At 40.7% G+C, this 22,567-nt stretch overlaps 1 protein-coding gene and 1 pseudogene across 2 annotated transcripts in view; one reads left to right on the forward strand and one right to left on the reverse strand.

The window, feature by feature from the left end:
- The window catches only part of FAM169B (family with sequence similarity 169 member B), a 39,823-nt gene extending 23,634 nt beyond the window's left edge, over nucleotides 1-16,189 (reverse strand). Inside the window, exon 1 of the mRNA XM_025391881.1 lies at nucleotides 16,099-16,189. Coding sequence (XP_025247666.1) covers nucleotides 16,099-16,189 — 91 coding nt within the window. The remainder of the gene's footprint in view (nucleotides 1-16,098) is intronic.
- On the forward strand, nucleotides 9,250-9,741 carry LOC112628712 (annotated as a pseudogene). The gene has a single exon (XR_003120470.1). The product of XR_003120470.1 is annotated as a mitochondrial import receptor subunit TOM20 homolog pseudogene (transcript).
- Nucleotides 16,190-22,567: the final 6,378 nt, after the last annotated feature.

The following is a 22,567-nucleotide window of genomic DNA, read 5'->3' on the forward strand; positions in this document are numbered from 1 at the left end:
ACTTCTACACTGCTGGTGGCAATGTAAACTAGTACAACCACTATGGAAAACAGTGTGGAGATTCCTTAAAGAACTAAAAGTAGAACTACCATTTGATCCAGCAATCCCACTACTGGGTATCTACCCGGAGGAAAAGAAGTCATTATAAAAAAAAAAAAAAAAAGATACTTGCACATGTGTGTTTATAGCAGCACAATTCTCAATTACAAAATCAGGGAACCAACCCAAATGCCCATCAATCAACAAATGAATATAGAAACTGTGAGACAGAGATATATACACACATACACATACATACACATGATGGACTACTACTCAGCCATTATAAAAGAAATGAACTAATGGCATTCATAGCGACCCAGATGAGACTGGAGACTATTATTCTAGGTGAAGTAACTCAGGAATGGAAAACCAAACATATGTTCTCATTCATAAGTGGGAGCTAAGCTATGATGATGCAAAGGCATAAGAATGACACAATGGACTTTGGGGACTCAGGGGGAAAGGAAGGGAAGGGAGTGAGAAATAAAATTCTACAAATAGGGTACAGTGTATACTGCCCAGGTGATGGGTGCACCAAAATCTCACAAATCACCACTAAAGAACTTACTCATGTAACCAAACACCACCTGTTCCCCAATAACTTATAGAAATTTAAAAAAAAGAAAAGACATCACTAAGAAAATGAAAAAACAAGCCACAGACTGCAAGAAAATGTTTACAAATCACATTTCTGATAAAAGACTTAGATTCAAAATACATAAAGAACTCTAAATTCAATAAGAAAACAAGCAACCCTATTAAAAATGGACAGAAAATCTGAACAGACATTTCTTCAAAGAAAACACACAAATGACTACTTATCAATTAAAAAATATTTCACACCCTAAGTCCTTAGGGAAATGCAAGTTACAACCACAGTGAAATGCCACTTTTTGGCCTACTAGAATGGCTATAATAAAAACACAATAACAACTGTTGACAAGGATGTGGAGAAATTGAAACCCTCATCTACTGCTGATGGAAATGTATTATGGTACAGCCACTTTGTGAAACAGTTTGTCAGTTATTTAAGAAGTCAAACATAAGCTTACCCAATGACCCAGCAATTCTACTCTTAGGAACCTATCCAAAAGAAATGAAAACAATGCCTATGCAAAGACATGTTTGTGAATGTTTATAGCAGGGTAATTCATAATAGCCTAAAAGTGGAAACAACCCATCAACTGATAGATGCATAAACAAAATGTGATATTCATACAATGGAATACTACTCAGCAATAAAACGGAACAAAATATTAACACATGCTACAATTTGGATGAACCTTGAGAACACACTGTGCTAAATGAAAAAGAAACCAGATGCGGCCGGGTGCAGTGGCTCAGGCCTGTAATCTCAGCACTTTGGGAAGCCAAGGCAGGCGGATCATGAGGTCAGGAGATCGAGACATCCTGGCTAACATGGTGAAACCCCATCTCTACTAAAAATACAAAAAATTAGCCAAGCGTGGTGGTGGGCACCTGTAGTCCCAGCTACTCGGGAGGCTGAGGCAGGAGAATGACATGAACCCGGGAGGCAGAGCTTGCAGTGAGCCGAGATCACGCCACTGCACTCCAGCCTGGGCGACAAAGCAAGACTCTGTCTCAAAAAAAAATAAAGAAAGAAACCAGATGCAAAAGATTGCATATTTCATCATTCCATTTATGTGAACTGTCCTGGAAAGGCAAGTTGGTAGAGACAGAACAGATCAGTGATTGCTTGGAGCTGGGATGGAAACAGACTGACAGCAAACAGACAGTATTTTTGGAGGGGTGATGGAAATGTACTAAAACTGGATTTTGATGATGGTTACACAACTCTCTAAATGTGCCAAAAATCACTGACTTATACACTTATAATTGGCAAATGTTATGGAATACAAAAATTATTCGACAAATTGAATTATTCAATTAATAATTATTCAAAATTATTCAAAAATATTCAATAAAATTGATTTCTTAAAAATACAATGGATTAATTTTTTTAAAAAAGATTGTAACATATCAATTATAAAAAAGGGAAAAGAGTAACTTTACAGTGGAGAAATCTAGCAGACACTCTCTTAACTGTGATCAGGGTTATCACTAGTAGTAATGTTCATATCACGCACCCCACCTCTCTGACATGATGTGAGGAGAAAGGTACTTCCCTTTTCCCCCAAATTCAAAGCCCCACAGTCAAATAATGAGTAAACATCAGGCAAGTATATATTAACGGACATTCTATAGATCACCTGACCAGTACTTCTCAAAAGTGTCCAGATGGTGAAAAACAAGGAAAAACCAAGAAGAGGTCTCAGATTGGAAGAGTAGACTAAAGAGACTTGAGGACTAAATGTAACATGGTATGCTGGATCAGGAAGAGAGATTGTTATGGTCTGAATGTGTCCCCCAAAATTCATATATTAAAACTTAATCACCAAAGTGATAGTATTAAGAGATAGGGCCTTTAGAGGGTAATTAGGCCCTGAAGGCTTCAGCCTCATGGGTGAGATTGGCACCCCTATGAAAGGACTGGAGGGATTGAGTGGAAAGGGCCCCTTTTCTCCCCTTTCCATCCTTTCACCATGTGAGGACACAGCATTCATCCCCTCAGGAAGATACATTAACAAGACGCCATTTGGAGGCAAATGGCAGGACTCATTTGGGTCCTCACTATACATTGAACCTGCTAGTATCTTGATCTTAGACTTCTCAGCCTCTAGAACTGTGAGAAATAAATTTCTATTGCTCATAATTACCCAATCTGTGGTATTTTGTTATAGCACCACAAACAGACTAAAGTGGGGATTAATATCTAGAAAATATAAAGAACCATTCAGCCTCAACAACATAAAAACAATCTGCAAGTCCATAGCTTACATCATATTCAACAGTGAAAAGCTGCAAGATAGTCCTCTAAGATCAATAACAAGGATATTCACTCTTGCCACTTCTATTCAACATAGTACTAGAAGTACTAGCCACAGCAATGCGGCAAGAGAAAGAAATAAAAGCCATCCAAACTGGAAAGCAAGAAGTTAAATTGTCTCTGCAGCAGATGACATAACCTTTACTTTGTCTTTCTTTCTTTCTTTTTCTTTCTTTCTTTTTTATTTTCTTTCTTTTCCTTCCTTCCTTCCTCTTTCTCTTTCTTTCTTCTTTTCTTTTCCTTCCTTCCCTTCCTTCCTTCCTTCCTTCCTTTCTTTCTTTCTTTACTTCCTTCCTTCCTTCTTTCTTTCTTTTCCTTTCTTTCTCTTTTATTTTTGAGACAGGGTCTCACTCTGTCAACCAGGCTGGAGTGCACTGGCATGATCATAACTCACTGCAGCCTAAAACTCCCAGGCTCAAGCAATCTTCCCGCCTCAGCCTCCCAAGGAGCTGGGACAACAGGCACACCACCATACCTGGCTAATTACTTTTTGATTTTTTTTGTAGAGACAGGGTCTCCCTATGTTACCCAGGTTGGTCTCTCAAACCCCTGGGCTCAAGTGAGCCTCTGGCCTTGGCCTCCCAAAGTGCTGAGATTTCAGGGATGAGTCACTGTGCCCAGCTGATACAATCTTATATATAAAAAAAACCTAAAGACTATGTTAAAAAAAACTATTAGAACTAATAAACAAATTCAATAAATTTGCAGGATACAAAATCAACATACAAAAATCAGTAGTGTTTTTACACACTAACAATGAACTATCCAAAAGAGAAATTAAGGAAACAATCTCATTTACAATAGCTACAAAAAAAAAAAACCAAAAACAAAATACCTTAGGAATAAATTTAACAAAAGAGATAAAATTCTATACAATGAAAACTGTAACACTGATGAAAGAAATTGAAGAAGACACAAATAAATGAAAATTATCCCATGTTCATGGATTGGGAAAATTAATACTGTTGAAATGTCCCTGCTACCCAAAGTTATCTGTAGATTCAACACGTTCTCTCTCAAAATTCCAATGACATTTTTCACAGATATAGAAAAAAAATCCTAAAATTTGTATAGAACCACGAAAGACCCAAATACTCAAAGTGATCTTAATCAGAAAGAATAAAGCCACAGGCATCACACTCTGTGATTTTAAAACATATACAAAACTATAGTAATCAAAATAGCATAGAACTGACATAAAAACAGACTGATACACCAATGGAACACAACAGGGAGCCCAGAAATGAACTCACATATGTACAATCAGTTGATTTTTGACAAAGATGCCAAGAACACACATTGGAAAAAGGACAGTCATTTCACTAAATGGTGTTGGGAAAACAGGATATCCACATGCAAAAGAATGAAATTAGGCTCTTATCTCACATCATATACAAAAGCCAACTCAAACTGGATTAAAGATTTAAATGTAAGGCTGAAACCTGTAAAACTACTATAATGTCATGGAAAGCTCCATGACATTGGTCTGGACAATGGTTTTTTTTTTAATATGATCCTGAAGCATAGGCAACAAAAGCAAAAATACCCAAAGGGGACTACATCAAACTAAAAAGCTTCTGCATAACAAAAGAAACAATCAACAGAATGAAAAGGCAACCTACAGAACGGGAGAATATTTGCAAAGCATACATCAGATGAAGGGTCAATATCTAAAACATATAAGGAACGCAGACAACCTAACAGCAAGAAAACAAATAACCCATTTTAAAAATGGGTGCATGATCTCATTTACATGTAGAATCTAAAAAAGTCCAATTCATAGAAGCAGAGAGTAGGATGGTGGTTACCAAGGGCTAGAGGTGGGGAGAAACTGGGAAGATGTTGGTCAAAAGATACAAAATTTCACATACACAGGAGAATGACTTAAGAAATCTACTGTACAACATGGTGACTACAGTTAATAACAACATATAGTATACTTGAAAATTGTTATGAGAGTAGATTTTAAGTCTTCTCACTACAAATTACTGATAAATATGTGAGGTAATACATATATTAATTAGTTTGATTTAGCCATTCTTCAATCTATACATATTTCAAAACATCCTGTTGTACACCAAAAAATATATATATATATATCTGTCAATTTAAAAAACTTTAAATATGAATAATGTTATGTAACCATCATCACCATCCATGTCCAGAACTCTTTCCATATTATAAATGGAAACTCTGTACCCATTAAACAGTAACTCCCTGTTTCCCTCTCCCTCTAGTTCTTGAAACCACCATTTTGCTTCGTATGAATTTGAGATAAATTCACAATTTGAATATGAGTATTTTTTAAATTAATATTTTTTAATTGCCAGGAAATATTGTATATGTCTTTGGTGTACAACATGATGTCTTGAAATATGTATAGATTATGGCCAGGCGTGGTGGCTCACTCCTGTAATCCCAGCACTTTGGGAGGCCAAAGCGGGTGGATCACAAGGTCAGGAGATCAGGACCAACTCGACTAACACAGTGAAACCCCATCTCTACTAAAAATGCAAAAAATTAGCTGGGCGTGGTGGCAGGCGCCTGTAGTCCCAGCTACTCAGGAGGCTGAGGCAGGAGAATGGCGTGAACCCAGGAGGCGGAGCTTGCAGTGAAACGAGATCGCGCCACTGCACTCCAGCCTGGGTGAAACAGTGAGACTCTGTCGCAAAAAAGAAATATGTATAGATTATGTAATTTAAAAAAATTTTTTAAATTATGTACACACAACCAATACAAAAAATAAGCAAAGGATTTGAATAAATACTTCTCCAAAGAAGATACACAAACGGCCAATAAGCATGTAAAAACATGCTCAGTAATCTTTAGGGAAATGCAAATCAAAACTACGAGATACCACTTCACATCCATTAGGATGGTTACCATAAAAAAATAAGTGTTAGAAAAAATGGGGAGAAATTACAACCCTTGTGCACTGTTGGTAAGAATGTAAGGTGGTACAGCCACCATGGGAAACAGTGCAGCGGTTCCTCAAAAAATGAAACCTAGAATTGCCACATGATCCAGCAATTCCAGTTTTGAGTGTATGCCTAAACCAGAGTCTCAAAGAGATATTTGTATACCCATGTTTACAGCAACATTATTCACAACAGCTATAACATGGATGCAATCCAAGTGTCCACTAACAAATGAATCAATAAGCAATATGTGGCATATACATACAGTGGAATATTATTCAGTTTTAAAAAGGAAGGACATTCTGACACATGCTGTAACACAGGTGAAACTGGAGGACATTATGCTAAGTGAAATAAGCCAGTCACAGAAGGAAAAATACTGAGTGATTCCACTTATATGAGGCACTTAACATCGTCAGATTCAAACAAAGTAAAATGGTAGTTTCAAGAACTGGAGAAAGAGTGAAATGGCGAGTTATTGTTTAATGGGTACAGTTTCCATTTTATAATATGGAAAGTGTTCTGGAGATGGATAGTGGTGATGGTTATACAACATCATCAATATATTTAATACCATTGAACCATACACTTAAAAATAAGTAAGATGCATTTTATTTTATGTGTATTTTACTACAATAAAAAAATTGGGAACAAAAAGCAAAGAAACCCCCCAAAAATTATAGAATTAATAGGAGATTTTAGCAAGACTGACAAACCCAAAATCAATACTTAAAAATCTATATATTGGCCAAGGCAGGCAGATTGCCTGAGCTCAGGATTTTGAGACCAGCCTGGGCAACACGGTGAAACCCTGTCTCTACTAAAATACAAAAAATTAGCCAGGCGTGGTGGCGTGTGCCTGTAGTCCCAGCTACTCAGGAGGCTGAGGCAGGAGAATCACTTGAACCCGGGAGGCGGAGGTTGCAGTGAGCCGAGATCACGCCACTGCACACCTGGGCAACAGACCAAAACTCCATCTCGAAAAAAAAAACAACAACTATATATTAGAAACAATTGGAAAAAGGCTTTAAAATAAGATATCATTTCATAACCATCAGATCAGCAACCACTAAAACGCTGGACAATACCAAGTGTTGGCAAAGATAAGGAGCAACAAAGCCTTCAACCTTCTGCTGGTGAGAATATAAACGGCTACAGTCATTTAGCAAAACAGTTGAGCTTGGTCATTACCTAGGAATGCTGAACTCGTGCCTACTCCACAGGTGGAAAGCCCAGTTCGAGTTATATACCCTAGATCAGTGTTTCTTAAACATTTTTCATTATGGCCAATTCAAGTAGCCTTTTAAGACATTTTTAATTAAATACTAATACAAAATAAGACTTTGTTAAATAATGTTGATCTTTGAAAAGCCACAAATCACTGTAAATATCTAGGATTTTTTTTGCTCCCCAAGAACAAATCACTGTCTCATTGGGGGCAATATCTCCTTGCTGAGAATGTGTGCCTTAGGTTAGTGGTTCTCACACTTTAGAGTACATGAGAATCACCTGCAGGGCTTGTTAACACAGACTGCTGGGCCCCACTGCAGAGTTTCTGATTCAGTAAGTCTGGGGAAGAGCCCGGAATTCCTGTATCCTACACTACATGAGCAGCACAAAGCTGTGTCCTCTGGGGGGGCTCTAAAATTTAGAGTTGTCAACAAAGGGCTGCCTGGTGGTCTTGACTAAGAGTATTCCAGCCCATGACACCAGAATACTTTTAGACGAGACCACCAGGATTCCTCCATGGATTATTATGGGATATCTGCCAAACCCGTAGCTCTTCTTTAAAATTGCCCCACCGTAGCCTCAGTTAAAGAGACAGGGCTAGACAGCCGTCTCTGATCCACAGCACCCAGCCCACTTGACCACAGTTGAGCAAAAGGTGGACCCATGATCCATCCATAAGAAACCAATCCACCAGCCAGCTGGACTAGCACTATAGTAGGTCCCGGCCCTTGAAAGCAGTACAGTTAGAAGCCAGGCTGGCATCACAGCAAACCAAAGTCAACATTCTAAGGGAGCAAGAAACTTCAGTAAGTAAAGGAAGCTGGTCTGCAAAGAGACTAGCAGAGTAGCACCCCACTAGCAGCTGTGGGGTCACCATCCCGGCCTTAGAAGCCAGGCAGCACCCCCACGAACTTCCCCTGCCCTCTTCCAGTGCCCTCCCTTCCTGTAATTCCAGGAGTAGACCTCTGTTCCTTGCAGTGGCAAGTCCCTTCTCTGTGGGTGGCAGACTTGGTACCTGAAACAACACTGCACTCTTGCCCCTCCATTTTTTGCTATGCTTCTACTAAAGTCCGGAAGACGGCAAGGGGGTCCCTGCTTGATGGGACAACAGTACAGGAGGTCCCTGTGGGCCTGGTGTCTGGGGAAGACAGAGAACAGAAGGCCCTCGTGACAGGCAGGGCTGAGTCCCACTCCACAGTGTCACTGTCATCTCACAGGTCCCATGCTTGCCTGGGCTCCAAATCACCTAGTTTAATATTTTTAAGTGTTGCCCTTGTATTTGTTTAAGGACTTTCAGGAATCATTTGTGTTGGGCTTTCAGGAATCTGAAATGCAAAGGTGTTCTTTTTAGATTTTTATACAAAACCAAAATACTTACTAGCTCTGCCTTAAATTGGCCGACTCTCCACTCCCCAGTCCAGTATTTTCTTCCCTTGAATGCTAACAGTTTTGTGGAATGGTGGTTTTAAAGCAAAAGTTAAAGTAAAACCTCACAATTTTGATTACCTAGGGAAAATTTCAACATGAAATAGTGAATGGCTGAAGTGTCAATATTTTGTAAGAAAGACAATTACAGAACCATCAAACAAAGGGAGAAACTCAAACCACCCTATTAGCAAAATGTGTCCAAAGAGGGGTCTACCTGAAAATATCTTGTTTATTCTGTATAAAGGCACTCACTTGTTTGAAAACTGACTGGGCTCTTCAGCAGTAATTGGACACAAACTACTGATACACACATTATTGTGAATGAATCTCAAAGGCACTATGCTGAGTGAAAGAAGTCAGTCTCCAATGGCTAAACACCGCCTGATTTCACATATAGGATATTCTAAAAGAGACAGAACTGTAGTGATGGAGAACAGACCAGTGGTTGCTGGGGTTATGGGAAGGGGGGATGAAGCGTATGGGGGAGGTAATGAAACTATTGTTTATTTTCATTGTGGTTGTGGTTATTCAAACCTATACATGGGTTAAAATTCACAGAGTTGTAAAGCCCCCTAAAAATGAATTTTACGCTACAACTTTTAAAAATAAGATTTAGTTCCTGGCCCGCGGCCGTCGGGTGTGAGCTGCGCCGACCGCTCTGAGGGTTCGTGGCCCACCACTCCTTCGCCATCTCTGCCGCCACCGTCCACGCTCAGCGTCGTAGAGAAGATGATGGGTCGGAACAGCGCCATCGCCGCCGGTGTATGCGGAGCCCTTTTTATTGGGTACTGCATCTACTTCGACCGCAAAAGACGAAGTGACCCCAACTTCAAGAACAGGCTTTGAGAACGAAGAAAGAAACAGAAGCTTGCCAAGGAGAGAGCTGGGCTTTCCAAGTTACCTGACTTTAAAGATGCTTTAAAGTTACCTGACTTTAAAGAAGTTCTTCCTTGAAGAAATACAGCTTGGTGAAGAGTTACTAGCTCAAGGTGAATATGAGAAGGGCGTAGACCTCTCACAAATGCAATTGTTGTATGTGGACAGCCACAGCAGTTACCGCAGGTCTTACAGCAAACTCTTCCACCACCAGTGTTCCAGATGCTTCTGACTAAGCTCCCAACAATTAGTCAGAGAATTGTAAGTGCTCAGAGCTTGGCTGAAGATGATGTGGAATGAGAAACAAATGTCAACATAATAAAATCTCAGTTAAAAATATTTTTTAAATTTTTGGTAGTCGAGTAGCTCTGGGGGAATAAGGGCAAATATGAACTACACTGAAATCTACCAAAGTTAATGTTTACTTTGTGTAGATCCATTTGTCTATTTTATTTATTTTTCCCAGTGAAAAGTGTATTTTGGTAGATACACTTTTTATTCATTTTATACACTTTTTATTCATTTTATAAATACACTATGAGTTACTAAAAAATAAAAAATAAGATTTAAAGTTACTTGCAGACAGAAAAGGTATAGCTAAAATGCTTAGAAACAATGTATACTCTGCCAGGCGTGGTGGCTCATGCCTGTAATCCCAGTACTTTGGGAGGCTGAGGAGGGCGGATCACAAGGTCAGGAGTTCCAGACCAACCTGGCCAACATGGTGAAACCCTGTCTCTACTAAAAATACAAAAATTAGCTTGGCGTGGTGGCACGTGTCTGTAATCCCAGCTACTCAGGAGGCTGAGGCAGGAGAATCACTTGAACCTGGGAGGCAGAGGTTGCAGTGAGCAGAGATTGTGCCACTGCACTCCATCCTGGGTGACAAAGCAAGACTCCATCTCAAAAAAAAAAAAAGAAAGAAAGAAAGAAAAGAAACAAAATATACCCTTCAGTAGGCGTATTAGTCTGTTCCCACATTGCTATAAAGAAATACCTGAAACTGGGTAATTTATAAGAAGAAAGGTTTGAGTAGCTCAGGGTTCTACAGGCTGTACAGGAAGCATGGCTGGGGAGACCTCAAGAAACTTTCAATCATGGCCGAAGGCAAAGAGGAAGCAGGCACATCTTACACAGCCAGAGCAGGAGGAAGAGAGACTGAAAGGGGAGGTACTACACACTTTTAAACAGCTAGAACTTTTGAGAATTCATTCACATCATGAGAACAGCAAGGGGGAAGTCCACCCCATGACCCAATTACTTCCCACTGGGCCCCCACTCCACCACTGGGGGTTACAGTTGGACATGAAATTTGGGCGGGGCCACAAATCCAAACCATATCAGTAGGTAAAACCTGGCCCCTGTGATCCTATTTATGCAATGAATTTGTACATTTTGTTTTCCTCACAGAATGAAATTATAAACTTCAGCCAAGTCCAGGCTAAATTAACAGACATTCTGAATCATACGGATCTAAGCTTACGAAGAGAAACTGTTGTACTGAAAAGTGAGGAAGCATGCCATTTGCTGTGCGCATCTCTCAAACACCAATACAGCACCACCACATAACACTGTGGCAGGCACCAAGACAGAGCCAAGGCTGAAGAAGCATCAATAACTGTTCTGAACTTTTGAACTACAAACCCTTCCTATAGTCAATTAAACCACATGTACTCACTGGCAAATTTTCTTAACTTACATATGTAAAATAACAAAATATCACAAAATATACCTAATCACTATCAAAATTACTTTTTGTTTAATTTACCTGCATGCATAGCAACCGTTTTTTAATTCATCTAAATAGATCCCTCTCTCAACTTACAGGAAGAGATGGGAAGGCAAGTAACAAAATTCTATGTTCTATACATGAACAGAATATTAGATAATGCTGGTGAGATGAAGTGGTCATGCAAATCCCTACATATAATAACTATTAAAAAAATAAATTTAATAAAATATTTAAAGAAACTGCAAGATATCCAAAAGCAGAGAGAAGCCAGAGGAAAATTGGCTGGGCGCAGTGGCTCACGCCTGTAATCCCAGCACTTTGGGAGACCGAGGCGGGTGGATCACGAGGTCAGGAGATCGAGACCATCCTGGTTAACACAGTGAAACTCTGTCTCTACTAAAAAAATACAAAAAATTAGCCAGGCGTGGCAGCGGTCGCCTGTAGTCCCAGCTACTCGGGAGGCTGAGGCAGGAGAATGGCGTGAGCCCGGGAGGCAGAGTTTGCAGTGAGCCAGGATTGTGCCACTGCACTCCAGCCTGTGCAACAGAGTGAGACTCCATCTCAGAAAAAAACAAAAAAGAAGCTAGAGGAAAATTTACTTTCAGAAAACTGCAACCAAAATCGGTAGAACCTGTGAGTTTACAGCTTACCAGCCACAGGATTAATTCCACTTGCAAGGCTACAAAAAAAAACATTGGTGGGAAAAATCGCAGCCTTACCAGCTAAATGTGTCAAATATCAGAATTCAGGATGGGAAAAGAAGCAGAAATGTAATGAGGAAGCCCTAGCAGCATGAGAACCACAGAATTAGTGAGACCCAAATTCAGAGCATAAACTTCCCAAATCTGGCTTATAGCTAGTCTACATATGAATGGAGCAGACCCCAAGGGATCCGGCAAAAAAGAAGTCAGAGCCCAGAGAGATACCCACTCTTGAAAGATGGAACTACACAGGATTAGACCTCTGTGTCCTCACCCAAATCTCATCTCGAATTGTGGTCCCCACATGTTAAGGGAGAGACCTGTAATACCCACATGTCAAAGGAGGGAGGTGATTGCAGTTTAAATCCAGGCAAGTTCAATGCCTGCTAAAACAAAAATCTCAAAATCCTCAGGAAAAAAAAAAAAAATCAGTTGCTGCAATGACTAGTTTTCAACCAAAAATTACTAAATATGCAAAGAAACAGGAAAGTGTGACCCTTACTCAGGAAAAAAAATAATGGTGGTCAATAGAACTGACTTTACAAAGGTGATTCAGATTCATCTGCCATCTATAATTCGCTGCTAAGTCGATTCAAAAATTAAGGGAAGCTGTATTAGTCTGTTTTGTGCTGCTATAAAAGAATACCTGAGGCTGGGTAATTTGTAAAGAAGGGAGGTTTATTTGGTTCCTGGTTGTGCAGGCTGTACTAGAAGCATGGCACCAGCATCTGCTTCTGGTGGGGCCTCAGGAAGCTTCCATTCATGGTGGAAGGCAAAGGAGAGCAGCCGTGTCACATGGAGAGAGAGAGAGCAAGAGAGGGATGGGAGGTGCCATGCTTTTTTAAACAATCTGCTCTAGTTTGAACTAATACAGCTAGACTCACTCAGTATCACAGGGAAGGTGCCAAGTCATTCATGAGAGATCTGTCCCCATGACCCAGACACCTCTCAGTAGGCCCCATCTCCATCTCCAACAATGGGGGTCACATTTTAACCTGAGATTTGGAGGGGACAAATATCCAACCTGTATCAGAAGTATTTTGGCCTGAAGGAAAACGACACTGGATAGCAACTGTTTAAAAGAGCATGTCTCCTCCCCACTCTTGCTCCCTTGCAGATATGAATGACACCACCAATCACCGTAACCTGACAGTTCTAAACATTACACCCAACAACTGCAGAATATACTCTTTTAAGTCCCCACAGAATGTTCCCAAAGATAGACCACACACTAGGTCATAAAACAACTCTCGTTTTCAGATTATTAAAATATAGCAGATTATATTCTCTTACTGCAGCAGAATTAAATTAGAAATCAACAAAAAATAAAACATCAGAGATAGCCCCCAAATATCTGGAAATTAAAAACTCACTTTTAAAGAACTCTTAGAAATCACAAAGTATTTTAGAAAATATTTTCAACTGAAAAATAGTGAAAATTGATCAATTAGACTTCATCAACATTTAAAACTTTTGCTCTTTGAAAACCACTGTCATCAAAATGAAAATGTTTTCAAAACATATATCTGATAAAAAGCTTTTATCTAAAATATTTAAAGAGCTTTTGAAGCTCAATAATTTAAAAAACAATTAAAAATGGGCAAAAATATTTGAACAGACTCTTCATCAAACAAGTTATATGACCATCAAATAAGCACATGTTCAATATCATCCATCATTAGTGAAATAGTGAAATGTGAATTAAAACCAAAATCAGCCACCACTTCACACCTTATGGACTGGCTAAAATGAAAAAGACTGACAATACCAAGTACTAGCAAGGATGTGGTGCAACTATAACTCTCAGACATTGCTGCTGGTAATATATATATTGATTGCATCCCTCATTCTGTCTCCCTAAAAATGTTAATCCATAAAAAGGTAGTAAAAAATGTTTAAAGTTGGCAATGAACACCTGAAAAACACATTTGCTTTATTTATTTTATTTTCTACAGGTTTGACACTCTTTTTTTTTTTTTTTGAGACAGGGTCTCACTCTTTTACCCAGGATGGAGTGCAGTGGCATGACCTCGGCTCAAGTGCTTTCCACCTCAGCCTCCTGAGTAGCTGGGACCACAGGCGTGCACCACCATGCCCAGTTGGTTTTTGTACTTTTAGTAGAGATGAGGTTTCACCATGTTGCCCAGGCTGATCTCGAACTCCTGAGCTCCAGCAATCTGCCCACCTTGGCCTCCCAAAGTGCTGGGATTACAGATGCGAGCCACAACACATGTTTGACACTTTTTAAATCCACTAAATTGCAGAGTAACTAACAGCCATTGCCACTTCAAAAACCAGTTCATTGATGGAAATAATGTGACCTCACAAGCAGCTTCAGGGAACTTTTCACTGAATTTGTGGGATCCATCAGAAATGAAAAGGCAGAATTCAAGCACCCAGTCTGACCTGCCTCAGCTCAGCATCCTTAGGTCCTCCCTCTCCTCCAAGGCTCTGAATCTGCCTGGGGAAGAGCATGGCAGTTGCAGACAACCCCTGCGTCCCTCCCCAGAATCAGGACCCTTGGTATCACTGCCTCCAGGAATAGCAGCAGGACCAGGCAAGACCAAGGTCAAGCTCTTTCTGCCACCTACCTGTGGTTTCACACATCAAGCTGGAATCTGTTAACAGTTTTTGTTATTATTAGTAGGATGTCTACACCACAAATGATTTCGTTACAGATTCAAAAACAGCCATTTGGTAGAAAATGACCACTGATGAGTCTCCCAGGAAAGAGGATTTACAAAAAGCTTCCTTTTCATTTTAATTTTTCTCTAGATCCCTTGGTCTATCTTAAATGGCAAAAGAACATGACCATTCAAAAAAGTGAAAGGGCATCAAAATCTGAGGGCAAAGGCTGTCGTGAGGAAAGGAGATGAAAGCCACAGGGGCTAAAGCTACGACTGACTTTGCAAATAATTAACCAAGAAATGAAGAAGTGGTCTGGATGAGAAACTGCTGTATCTCACTGAGGAAAAAACAAAAAAGTGAGAAACACAAATTTATCGCATCCTGGACAGGTCAAGGACACACACAATGTGAACATGGCTCAGAACCAAATTCAGCATCTTTAGTGCGGGAGAAAAACATCTAACTCATAGTACATCCATGGCAGTTTACTGAGTAGATTGATTTTTGTTAAAATTGAGAACTTTTTGACAACCAAATGATGGGGCTGGAATTAGTTAGGTGAGAGATGTTGACAGCCTTTAAAAATTAAATAAAGAGGCCAGGCATGGTGGTTCATGCCTGTAATCCCAGCACTTTGGGAGGCTGAGGCAGGAGAATCACTTGAGCCCAAGAATTTGAGGCAGCAGTGAGTTATGATCACGACCCTGCACTCCATCCTGGATGACAAAGAGATCCCATTTAAAAAAAAAAAAAGAGAGAGAGAGAGAGAAGAAAAGAAAGAATGAAAAAAAGAAAGCAACTTTAAAGAAGAAAACTGGTGGCCAGGCGCAGTGGCACACACCTGCAATCCCAGCACTTTGGGAGGCTGCAGCGGGCAGATGGCTTAAACTCAGGAGCTCGAGACCAGCCTGGGCAACGTGGCAAAACCCCATCTCTACAAAAAATACAAAAATTAGCCAGATGTGGCTGGAGTCCCAACTACCCAGGAGGCTGAGGCGGCAGGATCACCTGAGGTAGATCACCAACTACCAGGGGAGTTGAGGCTGCAGTGAGCCATGATTGTGCCACTGTACTCCAGCCTGAGCGACATCAAGCAAGACCCTGCCTCAAAAAATTAAAAAAAAAAAAAAAAAAAAAAGACAAGACAAATCCCTTCAGCAAAATGGTACTAGTCCCACACTTATCACTGCTGACTGCCTTCGAGTCAGAGATTTTCACCCTAACTTTGTTATCATGGCCGGACTCCCTCTCTTCTGAGGTAATGTCTATAAATCTTGGCATCCAAGGTGCTTTTGCTCCACATGTCAGCTATTAGCACTGGTATTTTTCCTGACAACTAACTAGTAACACTGAAGGAAAGAAATGAATTTTATACCATTAACTACAATTAGGTGTTTTTTAGAGGGGACATGGCACTGCCTGGAAATTAAAGGGACATGCTTTTGACCATGTTTGCCACTGAGATGAGAAATGTGGTGGAAATGGAATCCATACATGGGGTTCATTTACACCCAACTTAATCCACGAGAAAAGATTCTCTCCACATAGCTGGCGCTGAGGGAACCCTCCAGACCAGGCAGACCCCTAGAGAGTCCCCCTCAGTCCAGCCTGAAGTGGTGGCCGTGCATCCCTCACCTTTCATCTTGGTCGTGTAAAACCCAACAGCCGCTCCACGTCTCCACAGGATTTTAGCTTGTTCCTTCACAGAGTGAGGTAGAAAAAACATGTCATCATCATCCAAATTTCTCTCCAGTCTTCCAAAAATAATGACGTTTAGAATGAAAAGCACAATCCTTTCCCCAAATGACTGAACCTTTGGGAAAAAAAAAAAAAAGAAAGAAAGAAAAGAGCAACAATAATCACGTGAGACAAGAGAGGAAAATCATATGCAATAAATTCTGTGCTTGGACGTGACCCACACATTGGGGCCAGGTGTGAGCTCCTCCATCGAAGATTCATTTTGTGCTCAAAGATCCAAAACGTGAATCATGGCATCTCACAGAGGCTTCCACACCACTGACCTTTCGCACCATGCAGCCTCCAGGAGCAGAGAACAACGCCGGGGCGGCCCCTGGGTCATCAAGACCACGGACCAGGAATGTGAGACGACAAAACACAATCCATCACATGGTAACAAAACAGGAATTTAACACTGGGGGACTGGGCAACCCATTTCAACTGACTCGCTGGATGTGTCCTGAAATAAACCCAATCTGCCATTTTCATGACAGCAGGCCCCAGAATTCTGGCCGTCAGAAGGAGGGTAAATAATGTGGGAGATCAATTGCTACACCAAAAGCAAGTGAGTTTCAACAGCTTGTGACCGATTTGGAGCACACACTGGCGTCCTAATCCCAGAGAATTACAGGGACTCGGGGCACACCCCTTCTAAGGCTGTAAAATTGAACCATCTCTTGCCTGTAGCAAAGTTATCACAAGTGAGGAAATTGTATTGTGGTCAATGTCAGGCCCACACAGTTAGAAGCTTTCCCCTTCGCAAGTCAAAATGACTTCACACTCCTGCCTATTAAAATGCTGTGCATTTGTGTAGCCCACGGATGGCAAATACGTGGTAGAAACCAAGGTCTCCCACCCCTGGATTCAGAGCAGACCTATCTGTCCAGCTAAGCGTGGACACGGTCTCAGAAGCCTCCTTAACGCAGCCCTTCAGACAGTCACGAGCAACTGCTAAAATGTGGCACGAGGTGAAACCAATCAGCTATTTACGAAGTGACAATGCTGTTGTATTGGAATTTACTCTGCAACACTGCTAGGTGACAGCCTCTGTGTGTGTGTATTTGTCACTTCATCCTATGCATTACCTCTAGATCAACAAGGCCACTAGCTGGTCCATGACATCCACCCACATGCTCCCATTTGATTCTCACCACCTGGCTGGAGAGGTCCTGGTTCATAGGTGGGGAAATTGAGGCTCAAAGAGCGTGATTACATTTATTGATTTCCCTGCCTCATTTCAAAGAGGACTTGAGACAGCTGGACAAGGGATCTGTCAGAGGCAGGCACAAAACAACAGACTGGGGCTTTCCAGTCCAGCCAGCGGTTTCCTTCTTCATCTTCATCCATTAGAAATGAGATTTGGGGAAAGGGGATAATACAAATGTTAATACTTCATTTTATATTTAATACTTGACCCTTGGATTATCATCCTCATCGTTTGTGGTTTGTGGGTTGTTACCCTGGATTTGCTGGGAGATCTTCAGCAATTCACAACCTCTTTGAGTCTTGGTTTCCCCCTCCAGTCAAGGGATAAGATCCTTCATGTGGTCTCTAAAATACATGCATGTTTTCAAATGCTCTGGTAATAAAAATAAGGCAGCTTGCAGCAAATGGCAAGAAGTGTTCAGTGCCAATAAACTTATGAATTGGCCAGAATGTAAAATATTTCACCTTCATCTGGAGTTAAATCTTAAATGAGAAAAAGATTAGTGAAAACCACACTAGCTTGGCTTTGAGAAGCCATCACATTTTGTATCTCAGACAGCGGCAGCCAAATCAAGTTCAGACATTAAGAATAACTAGCTAGTCACAAAACCAGATTGGTGTCGTGGGGGAGCTTATATTTTTCAACTTATAAAACCAAAAAGTTCAGAAGAAAGCCAGAAGACAAAAGCAGATTGCATCTGGCAGAAGGGAAATATCCAATCAAAAACTGGCAGGAGAAAAAGGAGGAGAAAGAAAATGTACTTAATTTGTCCAATTTCATTACGGGGGAGGAAAACGTGTGACATGTGATTTTGACTCAGAAATGTTTCTGAAAACACAAAACTAAGTTCCAGTTCACATCCCTCATTAGGACCACTAATTAAGTTAACAGGAAAAACATTAAGAAATCTTGTGGGGGTTTTTTTGGTAATTTGTGAAGAAGAGCTGGCTAGGAAACAAAATGTAATTAAAAGAAAAAGAAAAAAAGTCAAGACCTAAAGTTCTACAAACAGAGAGAGGAAATATTCCCTTGTACAGCTGGGGTAGGATAGATCTTTACAACATGGTTCATTAAGTGGAAATAACACCCAAGTTTCTTTTTGTTCATAATATAGGCCACATTTTCAGAAGATGTGGGGGTTTTCTCATTTAAACTTAGAAGAAGAGATGACAAATGAAGGAAGTAACAACTCTTGTTCTGAAAAAATTATTTAAGGAGCCATTCACATTCTTCATAGCATTCAGAACAGTCAATCATTAAGTGGCACCTGGCCCACCTGCGGCACCAGAGCTGGGACAGCAACGCAAACCAAGATGCCAAGCACCACACTGGGTACATCATGCTCACTTGCTGAATCTCAGGCCATCTCTAATGTGCTGGAAGAAAAACCTTTTCAAAATAATATCTACCGAGTCAATTAAAACGAGACCTAAAAAAGACAACTCATAGAATGGGAAAAAAATAACTGCAAATCATATATGTGATAAGGATTATGCATATGAAACACTCTGCATATGAAACTCTGCATATGAAAAACTCTCACAACCCAATAGTAAAAAGTCAAATAGCCCAATTAAAAAGTGGGCCAAGGATCTTCATAAACATTTTCCCAAAGAGGATCTATAGATGGCCAATCAGCACATGAAAAGATGCTCACCATCCTTAGCCATCATGGAAATGCAAATTAAAACCACAGTGAGATTCTACTTCACACCTAATAGGATGGAGAACATTAAAAAGACAATAACAAGTGCTGGTGAGGATATGGAGTGACTGAAACCCTCAGACACTGCTATTGAGAGTACAGAATGGTGCGGCTGCTGGGGAAGGTAGTTGGACAATTCCTCAATATATGAAACATAGAGTTACCACATGACCAACAATTCCACTCCTAGATATATACTCAAGAGAACTGAAAATATGTATCCTCAAAAAAACTTACATACAAATGCTTATAGAAGTATTATTAATCATAGTCAAAAAGTGGATACGATTCAAATGTCCATCAACTGAAAAATGGATAAATGAAATGTGGTATATCCATACAATGGACTATTATTCACCCCCAAAAAAAGAATGAAGTACTGATGCGTGCTACAGTGGATGAACTCTGAAAAGATTTTGTCAAGTTAAAAAGGCTGTTTACACAAGACCACCTGTCATATGATTCCATTTATAGGAAATATCTAGAATAGGCAAATCCATAAAGACAGAAAGCAGATTAGTGGTTTCCAGGGACTGGGGAAAGACAGGAATGAGGAGTGATGCTAATGGGTAGAAAGCGTCTTTTTAAAATGATGAAAATGTTCTGGAATTAGTGGTGATTGATATACAATGTTGTGAATATATTAAAACTCCCTGCATTGTGCACTTTAAAAGAATGAAGCTCATGATGTGTGAATTTATCTTAATGAAGCTCTTGTTTAGAAAAAAATCAAGAACTAATTTTTTTAATTGCTCAGCAGAAAAAATAAAATAAAATAAAATAAAACCTGGATTAACAACTTGGGAACATTACCTGAGACCTCTTATAGGGATTATCTAATTTCAGAACCTTTGAGGTATTTGTTGTGTAGATGAAGACATCGAGGCTGAGTCACACTGCCAGTAAGTGAGGTAGCTGGGTACAAACTTCCATCTCCTTGACATCAGGCTGGAGATCTTTGAAGTGTTGTGCCTGAGACTATTTCCCCTCTCTGTCTGTAGAACTTTAGGTCTTGACTTTTTTCTTTATCTTTTAATTGTATTTTGTTTCTTAGCCATTCTCCATACTGAACCTGAAAGAAAACTGATATTTCATTCATTATTTACAGGGCTCTATGAAGGGAACTGAATGGCATGCCAGACAACTGTAAACAAGATCACACATTTCAAGACTGCAGGGAAGCATCATCCTTCTTCCCACCTATGGAATTAAGATAAATATACCAGTCAAATGAAAATGAGTGAATGTGAGGCACACAGTCCAACTCTCAGCTGGGTACTGGCTTCCTCCTTAGCCTTGGCCCCAGCCAAAGTTCAGCCAAGAGGACACCACCTGGACCTCTGAGAAGCTCCTCTGGCTCCTGCCTTCACACCTGCCATCGCAGGTCTCTGCTTTACAACTGCTCAACAGAGGCACAGCTCTTCAAAGATCACCAGGTCTGATGTCAAGGAGACAGATGTTTGTACCCAGCTAAATCACTTACTGGCTGTGTGACTCAGTTTCAATGTGTTCATCTGCAAAACAAATACCTTGAAGGTTCTGACATTAGATAAGCTCTATAGAGGCTCAGGTAACATACAGGATAATATCTGCTATAATTCTAACTTACACTAAGTGCCAATAAACATTACCTGAATGTACTAAGCAGAAGTTTCCCATACAACAGAGAGATGGTGTATATTAAAGTTTTAAGACTTAGACATGAGGGGCCACTCAGGAAAGTAAAATAGACTTATCAGTAGCCAGATATCTGTTATACATAGCACTGAGTGCTGTTTTCCTTGCTAGCAGGGTGTTATGGATTGAATTATCACCCCCAAAAAGCTGTTGACATCCTAACTCCCAGTTGTGTGAATGTGACCTTATTTGGAAATAGAGTCTGCTGATCAATCAACATGAGGGGATTCAGTTGGTCTCTAATCCAATATGACTCGTGTCCTTATAAAAAAGGAGGATTTTGACAGAGACAGACACACACATAGAGAACAATGTGGAAATACAAGGAGAAGGTCATCTACAAGCCAAGAAACCCCTGAGGTTACTAGAAGCTAGGAGGGAAGCCAGGAACAGATTCTCATTTATAGCCCTCAAAAGAAAACAACCCTGTCGATTGCTTGATTTCAGACTTTCCAGCCTCCAGAACTGTGAGACAATACATTTCTGTTTTGTGGTACTCTGTGGTACCAGGAAATGAAGACATGGCTAGACTGCTTTAAATTATCAAATTATCAAGTAAGCACTGTGACTTTTAAAATCTCTTTTACAATGTTCATTTAAAATTGCATCAACTCACCTTCATCAACCCTTCTCTTGCAGGATCAGAGGTTCTTAGTGCATCTTCCGTGGACCACAAGGATTCCTTTATGTAAACAGCCACAACTGGAGAGAAAGCCAAGAGAGGATGATGTGCACACAGCAAACTGGCTAACAGAGGGGCAGCTTCACAGCACAGAGCCACTGACAAGGTGCAAAGGGAAGATGATTTGTGGGGAAAGCAGGTGATATTTTTAGAGCTGAATTTACTGAACAGGAAAGATTGACCACTCTCACATGAAGCGGGCTTCACAGATGTTTCAGAGGTGGCCTGTTGTTGACGCAAAACAGGATATATCCCATTGTTTGGGGACACAGCAGGATACACACCAATATTGACAAATTCAATGAGTAAGAATTACCTTTCTTTGATTCAGAGTATCGCTCTGTCACCCAGGCTAAAGTGCAATGGCGCAATCTCGGCTCACTGTGAGCTCCACCTCCCAGGTTCAAGCGATTCTCCTGCCTCAGCCTCCCAAGTAGCTGGGACTACAGGTGTGAGCCACCATGCCCTGCTAATTATTGTATTTTTTGTAGAAACAAGGTTTCGCCATGTTGGCCAGGCTGGTCTCAAACTCCTGACCTCAAGTAATCCGCCTGCCTCGGCCTCCCAAAGTGCTGGGATTACAGGCATGAGCCACCATGCCTGGCCAACTCTTTTCATGTCAAAAACATTTATGTAAATCCAACCATGTGCCACAGCCCAGAATTTCCCCAATTTAGTACAATTCAACATGGGCTAAACACATTAAACTGACTTAATACCTGTGTATTGAGCATCACCTTGGCCTTGGGCTTGGTGCTGCCTTCTTTTACTTGAGTTTCTTTCATCCTCACCATGAAACTGTTACCAGCATCTTTCTAAGGAGGTTGCCGAAGCTCTGAGAGGTGAAGTGACTTGCAGGCAATCAGCTAGAAGGGGCTGAGGTGGGGTTCAGCCCTGGGCCACTAGACTCCTAAGTCAGTGCTCCTTCTAAGAGGCTGGAGATGGGTCTGGTGTTAAGAATGGGTGAATCACATGGGGTGGAGGGAGTGTCTTTGGATGAGAAGGTCCTGGGGCTAAGACTTACAAGAGAAGGGTAGGGAAATCCCCCTGCTCTCCCCACTCCTACCCCAGGCATCCCCAAGGCCTGCTGACTCTG

This window comes from Theropithecus gelada, chromosome 7b, assembly GCF_003255815.1.
Source record: "Theropithecus gelada isolate Dixy chromosome 7b, Tgel_1.0, whole genome shotgun sequence".
Taxonomy (NCBI): Eukaryota; Metazoa; Chordata; class Mammalia; order Primates; family Cercopithecidae; genus Theropithecus; species Theropithecus gelada.